At 39.4% G+C, this 8,864-nt stretch overlaps 1 protein-coding gene across 1 annotated transcript in view; it reads right to left on the reverse strand.

Annotated features, from left to right (window-relative positions):
* The window catches only part of kif6 (kinesin family member 6), a 56,794-nt gene that overhangs the window by 18,842 nt on the left and 29,088 nt on the right, over nucleotides 1–8,864 (reverse strand). Inside the window, exons 14-15 of the mRNA XM_019876817.1 lie at nucleotides 2,836–2,938; nucleotides 1,958–2,013 (exon numbers count right to left, since the gene is read on the reverse strand). Coding sequence (XP_019732376.1) covers nucleotides 1,958–2,013; nucleotides 2,836–2,938 — 159 coding nt within the window. The remainder of the gene's footprint in view (nucleotides 1–1,957; nucleotides 2,014–2,835; nucleotides 2,939–8,864) is intronic.

The raw sequence follows: 8,864 nt of genomic DNA on the forward strand, positions 1-8,864 counted from the left end.
AAGTGTTCTTTTTTTTTTTTTGTTCATAAATTTGAGCTGTAAAAGCATGCACAATACGGTTTTTACCATGTGTTGTACTTCATTGTTGTGATGTTACAGAAAAAAATTCCACCTGTTGCTGAACCCAACCCTTAATTCATAAATATTACTAAATGTAATACTATATTACATATTCACTTGAGTATGTCGATGCCGCAGCCACTTTAGATGTAGCAAAGTGAAGTGATTTGTGAAGATGCCTCGTTCACTTGCCATTTGGATATGTATCATCAAACCGTTGCTTTTGATTGTATTATGTCATTCCAACTAAATGTTATGAATATTAGTTGCCGATTTTATGGGGAATGCAGTGGACGCATCCAATATGGCAGATGCACTGACAACGTTTCGAACGAGCCACATGGTTCAAGGCGCATCTGCAGCAGAAATGAAAAGAAAAGTGGAGAAGAAAAATGAATCTTCATTTTGTCCAAAGGGTTTCTGACTCCCTTGGGTCCAAATGGGTGTTTAGTTTACCCAAGTCATGTATTTTGTACCTCCTCAATTGCTATACAGTGACACACCATGACAGCATAAACCTGTAATGTAGGAATATAAACATGATCCTATGGGTGAAAACTGCAATCATGTCACCAAAATTCATGTTGACATCTCTACTTAGGCTCACACCTCCATAGAGGCGCTCACTCCAAAGTGTATGTCGCTCAGTGAGAGAAGCGCTTCGTCCATGCAATGCAATACAAAATATTGAGGCGATCTTTGCGATATTTTTAGTTTGATGTGGAGGTAGAGATATCCACATACATTTTGGTGACGAGGACGATTGTGGTTTTCTCACATATTTTGCAATATAAGCTTTTTTATGCTTATGTTGCGTTTTAGATGGCTGCCCCAGCTGTCATTATTTACAAATACATACATATTTTATAGACACATTACATAGTGGCACCCCAAATTTTTTTTAAACAAATAATAAATTGCAGACTCACTTTGAAAAATGTGCGAGACTCTCACCCGCAAATTTTCAGTCAGGCCCTGACTGGCTGTTGTAGATAAGACTGGCCATCAATCAAACAAAAATCGGTTTCTTTATCTTTTTAATGTCGTCGTGATAAGCAACTTAAAATTACTATTTCAAAACAACTAAAAAGAGATATTATGACAAAACATAATAATGATAATGTTTAAAAAGTTTATTTTAGGGGGTACAAGCATCTTGGTGGGTGGGCATGGACCCCTTGGGCCCACCCATGGTGACACATCTGATTATTCTCATTATGTTATTATCCATCCATTTTCTGATCCGCTTCATCCTCACAAGGGTCGCGGGGGGTGCTGGAGCCTATCCCAGCCATCTTTGGGCAGTAGGCGGGAGACACCCTGTGCCAGCCAATCGCAGGGCACACAGAGACGAACAACCACCCACGCTCACACTCACACCTAGGGACAATTCTGAGTGTTCAATCAGCCTGCCATGCATGTTTTTGGAATGAGGGAGGAAACCGGAGTACCCAGAGAAAACCCACGCAGGCCCGGGGAGAATATGCAAACTCCACACAGGGAGGCCGAAGCCAGGATCGAACCCAAGACCTCTGCACCGTGAGGTCGACGCGCTAACCACTGGACCACCGGCCCGCATTATTAATTTTTATTATTATCATCATCATTATTATTATTATTATTATTAGTAGTAGTAGTAGTAGTAGTAGTAGTAGTAGTAGTAGTAGTAATAGTAGTAGTAGTAGTAGGAGTAGTAGTAGTCGTAAAATCTAATGTGCTAGAGAAAAAAAGAGGGCAGAATCAGAATCAGCGCAAAAAAAGAAAAAGGAATCTAGAAACGTTTATTTGCATCACTGATTAAAAACAATTAGTTGACCAGTTTGATTTAGAAGGAAGCAAACCCATCAGGCAGATTTGACCCAACCATAACATTATTCCATTCATGGAAACAACTTACTGATTTTTTGTTTGGCGTCATGAAGTTGCTCCCCAAGTTTTCTGGCTTCTGTTGACCTATTTTCAACAATAAGGGCGTTAACTATTTCCTAATCGCTGTCCAATTGCATATTATATAGACATTTCAATACAAATCGTACAAAACATCTTTCCTTCAATACATCTTGAGGCAAATATTTTTAAAGGAGACATGCTCCCCCTCCCTCCGCCCCTCCCTCGCCCCACACACACAAACACTTAAAAACATTCTTTTATATATTAATAATATGTCTGAAACATGCTTTAGTCAAAATAGCCCAAGGATCAAGAATTATAGCACAGCTTTCACCATCTCACGACAATCAGCCTGTTTTGAGGAGACAGTCCTGTCCCTTTTGTTGAGTCCAGAGTTTAAGAAATGAAATCTAGCTAACTGTTCTTCTAACACAGCAACTCTGCTTGCTTTTTTGGGCCATTAGTTAAAAATGTCGACTCTTTGCCTGGCCTAAATGCCAAGTCATGGGTGGAGAAACTCAGTGTAGGGTCAGTATTATGTAAAACACCACTGCATAGGTTTGACCTTTGACCTTAACTCCCTGGTCCTTCTCGTCGGACATCATTCATTCATTCTTATCCTCAATAGGGTCGTGGCTGTGCTGGAGCCTATGCCAGCTGGCTTTTGGTGAGAGCCATGGTACACCCTGGTCGCCAGCTATTCCCAATGCCAGTTGTCACTCAATTTAATGATTCTTTCTTTGAAGACAACGTGAGCTCAGCGCGTTTTAAGGACTGGTTATAGAACACTGAGGAAATGGTTCTTTGCATGCAGCGCAACTGGAGACTCATTGTGAATGTATTGGTTTTCTTTTCTTTAATAATCATTGTATGTCTTGGAAGTACCTCTGCTTGAGCAGACTCTTGTTGTCTTCGATGATGTGATGGTCCTCGTGGTCTTTAATAAAGGTCTCAAAGGCCTCCTGCTTCCCGACTGAGAGCTGTGCTCCTGTTAACAATGAAAGACAGGGGGATTCACTCCACACATCAACCTCAACCACTGTCCATCCAAACGTAGCTCTTAGCATGCCAAACTTCTGATAGAAATGAGTCAACTGATATGAAGTTGATCCACAGCCACAGGTATATCCAATGCCTGTCTGGACGCCAGATGTGAGTTCAAACCCTATTGATTTTGTCAAGCTCCCATCTATAACTTACTGCAACAATAGAGGACATATTTCCACTAAACACAGACACATATACTGTCGACAGTAAACATCCATTTAGAACACATCAGCAAGATATGAAAGAAACTCTCCTCACAAAAATGTTACCAACTTACCACATGCAAGGAAAGGACATAAATTTAGACAAATCCCCCCGAGCGGTATTTGCTTTTTAATGGGCTCATAATATCATTTAACAGCCACTTTTTTTTTAAGCAGTAAACCTCTGCTTAGAAGGTTTCTGCTTGTAACGGAAAGGCCATTCATGGTTTTACTTGTGAATTAGTAGGTTAAATGTTTTTATTTTCAAGCCCAAAAAAACACAATTTATAACTGTTGTTGCACAAAGTAACATTTGCTGGATTCAGCATGTAATGTTCGGCATGATGCAGACTAGCAAAAAAAGTAGTGATGCAAATAATGCAATAACCTGGTATTATCTGGCAGTTTCCCAGTGGCAAGAAAAGTTTCACACATGAATTCTGATGAATTCCATGCACTTTAGTGAAATGTGTAAAATTTTGCAACAAAGCAGGCAGAGAGGACAGTTACTCATGTGGAATAAGGACAGTGGGGAATTCAGTCGTTATTTTCGGAAAGTCCTGATTGAAACCAGCAGGGATCTCAAAAGCATGTGTTGCGTGAGCCAACCTCAACAGTTGAGTCGTTGGGGTTCTTAAGGGAAATGCACTTCATTCGACTCTGAAAGAGCAACATTCCGAGAATTGTTTTAATATGACGTCTTTTATGTTGCACGAACATCATTTGTGGGGTAATGAGATCACATGGATAACTTTACGAATTCTTCTCCGTCCCCCCCCGCATGCCTTTGTGAGCCACTGCCACAGTGGAATGTATTGGGACAACAGTTTTTTCCCCATTAAAAATGACAAAATTTCCCTCAATGCATGACACGACTTATTACTGTTTGCAAAGGGTAAGGGTAAGGAGAACACATTTTGGGCATGCTTCTACTGTGGTCTTCTGACAGGTAGACTGCGACGAAAGCCTCGGCCTACTTCATAGATGGTGTGGTGCGTGTAGAAGGTCTGCTAGACTCATCAGCATCTCATTACATGCAAGTAAACGTTTATAGTAAGATGTAAGTCTTGACGTCTCAAGTCTTCTGTCAGCCCGAATAAGCCTAACACGAGTCATCACAGGCCTGAATGACTTCAGGAATACCTTGTATATTCATTAGCTCTAAAAACAATCATAAGTACACTGAAAAAAATACATCCATCTGTACTTGCCAAAGACAAAATAAATCAACTTGAAAGGAAACTCATATGAAGTAACTCCGTCTGCAATGTGCATCGGACACAATGGAACTGTAGCTCTGACAACATCAACATTTTGTAGTAAATGCAGACCACTTCCAGTGTGGTCATCAAAAAGAAAATGAACTCCCTATGGTCCATGTTTTATGTGTTGGCAAAGTTAGGGCCCTGACATAGAATGATGTGCAATGGAAAGAGCGTAGCAAATTATAGCAGGAATGGTTTCCATGGAAAGGTCATCATTACATTTACAGTTTTTCAACCGGCGACATCTGTTATGCTCACAGACACAAAGGAGGGTTTTGAATCCAGGAACAGAAGAAACTTAATTCATATTTAACCATCCAATGACCTATCCAGCCCAAAAATAGAGATGTGGGTCAATATCACTATAAAGTGCCTTTGGTGTCCTCATTAGAATCACTCAGTCATCATGAAAATGTAGAATAAAAATGAAACTCTGAGGTCGTATTTTAAGCGGGCAAATATTTGCACGCATACCAGAACAATGAGAAGCCTCTTAAAATGTGTTTCCTTGATTTTGACATTGCTGGCTGAACTGGGCCAATACAAATTTCATGAATCAATACGATGAATAAATGCATCTGAGCATGGCTGCCTGGCCATCGGGCCACCACGGGGGTTCCAGTACCAATTAACCATGAACATCGACGGATTACTGCAATTGCCATTTCAATCTCAACCAAAATAATCGGGATTATTCTTTTTTTCCATAACGGTCCAGCCCTAGTATGAGGCGCAAAATGCGAATTTTTGACTCACAAATTGTGACACGAATCCACTTATTTCAAGCTGTTAAGATGCCACACATACCTGTATAGTCATATATATCAACTTAATTTTTCCTTTCAAATTTTAAACATCAAAAAGTTGGAAAAAAATGAAGAATAAAATAATAAAAGAGTAGATCCTTGCAAGAGAGAGCAAGACCACACTGTGTTCAGGCATTCTGCGCATTATTTTGGTTGTTAACAGTCGAAAAAAAACATGACAGCAGCTGGGATTGGGGCCCCAGCACCCTTGTGAGGATAAGCGGTTCAGAGAATGGATTGATGAATTGATTTTTTTTTTTGGGTGACCATATGAAAACATTAGAGGGGCAAAAAGAAAAAAAAACATTTGCTGTATTGACTAGCAGGACATTACAACAAACTGCAACAATCAACATATGAAGTCATTCTAAGGATCACATTCACATACGACACACACGCAACCTTGTAAACCACCACATCATTATTCAGTGTTTAAGACAAATACAGATGATAAAACCTGATCCATGTATGTACACAATCATAAATAGAGTATGCTCTTGGATCTATGTGAAAAGTACACATTCTATTATTATAAGCCATCATTAATTGTGCTATAAGATATGAAAGCGAATAAATCCCAAGAAAGCATTCCTTTGCCAGTCCAGAGTTAAAGCATTAGTGGGGCCCTGCGCTTCGTTGTCAAGGTCACAAGGTCAAGTTTTCCCACCTTTAATATTTGTTTCATGACAGAATTTATCACTAAATATGAAAAGTGTGAAAATGTTATTCGAAGCCTGTGCTCCAGATTTTATTGAGTTCCTTTGCCAAAACTAACTTTGTGCAAAATTTGTTCACAGGGTCACTTATTATGGTTGGAAAGCAAAAGACTCCTTTCAATGCATGGATGTGTTGGAGACTGACAGGAGTGACCCGAGTCCTCTGATTTGATTATGGAGCAGCTGGATCATTTACATGGACTTTCATGTCAGTCATGCGTGTCTCATGTGGAGTAGGTATATTTATGCAAGTGGACCATGACTGGATGGAGACATTTTTTGATTTAGTCCAGAACACGCTCATCGGAGTACATGTAAAAGCATTCTTGCATGTGTTGTAAACCAAATGTCCACAAGATGAAGATAAAAAAGTTGTTCTGTCAAATGACTGACTCTTTTACTGTCAATATATGCTTTTTATCCAGGGATGGGTAACTGGCCGCCTGCTGGCCCCACACTCTAAATGATTGAATTGATTCATTAAAAAAACAAAAAAATCTTTTTAACAATCTCAAAAATTCTTCAAAAAACAGGCGAATATTCAATGTATTTTGTCCACAAAAAAAGGGGGAAAGTAGAAGGAAGAATCAGGTAAAAACTGGGAAAAATACAATCTATGAAAATATATAGGGTTGGGGGGGTGTGAATATTCAAATCTGTGGGTGGCAAAGTGTGAATATGCAGAAGTCAACTGTAGTTGTAAGTAACATCATCAATCACCCGTTGATGGCAGACACATCTTAGTTGCACACTGGATTTTATACTGCCCTATACTACAAAAGGAGAAGGCTTATGAATATTTTTGCGGATTTAGTGTCACGAACGTGATGGTCGAGGACCCCAAAAAGCATGCAGGAAGGAGGAGCAGGGTGAACTTCACAAACTGTATTAAAAAATCACAGAGAAAACTAAATCCAGAACAAAGTTCTGAAAACAACAAGAATTCAAAGTAACAAACAAAAACCCATGGCAGATGCAAAAACAAGGTGAAAGTAATACAAACAAAAATCCAGAGCAGTCAGGCACAACCACTAGCCAACAAAAACAGTGACCATGACCCGACACTGAGTGGTCGGGTCGGGAGTCCTTTTAACAGAAAACATACTAATGACATGATGACCAACAGGTGTGCCGCTGTGGGAGGAGCCCCACAGAGCCACCTGTTGGTCCCAAACAGATCAACCGTGACATTTAGAATGATCTGCAGGACAAACATAGTTCCACAATAATGATGTCATCATGATTTTTAAGAAAAAAAAATTAACAAAATGAGTTCTTGCACTTAATGCTGATTTCTTGTTCAGCAGTTTTGTGCCATCCTTGAATAGTAATTTTTGTTCCAGTGAGTATTTCACACTGGAAAAAAATTACAGTATGTGGTTATATTGTTGTTTGCTTTATTTTTGTTGGGTTAGGATAGTGGATCTTTTATACATGTAGTGAAAAATGTATGATCAAAAATTACATAAATTAAGTGCACATATTTTGTGGTTATGCACATATTTTGTCCATGTTTATAATATCATTTTTAGCATACATCTGGTTAGGAAGTGCGAGCTCCTATATGGCCTCCCAGTCGCACAAATGACTCTCCAGCATTGAAGTTGCTCATCCCTTCTTTAAATGAAAGATTTTTGGACTGATAAAAAGCACAAAACCCAATTGTGGCAGCCTGACCAGATAGACCTGAACGCTGTATATGATTTGAGTTGTCGAAGAGCAACAGATGCCTCACTTGCACTGGAGGATATTATGTACCATGAAAAAGTCGACAAAGATGAGTAAGGCCAGGTGAAATTATGGTCTGTATTAGATCAGCTACCATTCAAAAAGACGACGATAATGTGGTACATACGAGCAGTGCTCCACTAACATCCTTCATAATGTTCCATGTTCCATTTCTCAGACTGATTGATTTGCCTCCATTCATCTGTCTGGACTGGATTCAAATGTGTGTTTATTTTTCAAATAGGCTCCTCTTTCAGAGACACTGTTAACAATTAGCCCTCCACTGGCCTTTTTTACCGCACTGGGCACAGACATACAAAAATGAGAGGATGAGGTACTGTGGTTAAGCAGACAGCAGCACAGATTCAGTTTGATGAGTTGCTGGCTCATAGTCCATACTGCCCGGTGGCTACGACTGAACTAGTTATGAGAGCTCAGGTTCATCATCATCCACTTAGACAAAACCAGGCAGGAAAAGTCAAATGCAACCGTCTCAGCTCAGGAGCATGTCTCAAGGCTTAAATGGCTTGACTCTCACTAACCTCTGCATTCCTGTTGTATTCAAAGTAGGGTTAAAAGTACAGTGACTAGCCCACAAGAAACTTGTCCTGCAATCTTCATCACGTCAGCATGCTCTATGTTTTCCTCCCATTTAGATTATGATCTAAAGCCCCGAGAGAGGATGTGGCAGTGTGATGACGCTCTACTTTGAGAACACAAAGACACATCTGGGAGCAATCTGCCAGGTAATGAGATGACAAAAAAAAAAAAAAATCAGACTCTCCATAGCACAATTCTACTCAAAAATGTCTGCATATGTAAAGAAAAAATAGCAAACATGTATTGTTAAGATGCCACACATACCTGTATATACATATATATCAACTTTATTTTTCCTTTCAAATTTTAAACATCAAAAAGTTTGAAAAAAATGAAGAATAAAATAATAAAAGAGTAGATGTAAAAATAGAACTATTGGAACTATTGTAAAAGCAGGATCACTGCAGTATTAAATCAAATCAATCAGTTCAGTCAAGCAGTCCAATAATCCTTCCCCTGTCCCTTCTCTATGAACAATGTCTGTTTCATCCATTGGTCACGACATTCTTCTTCCGTCTTTCATCTGTACATTAGTAGCTCCATATCATC

This window comes from Hippocampus comes, unplaced genomic scaffold, assembly GCF_001891065.2.
Source record: "Hippocampus comes isolate QL1 unplaced genomic scaffold, H_comes_QL1_v1.1 scaffold107, whole genome shotgun sequence".
NCBI lineage: Eukaryota > Metazoa > Chordata > Actinopteri > Syngnathiformes > Syngnathidae > Hippocampus > Hippocampus comes.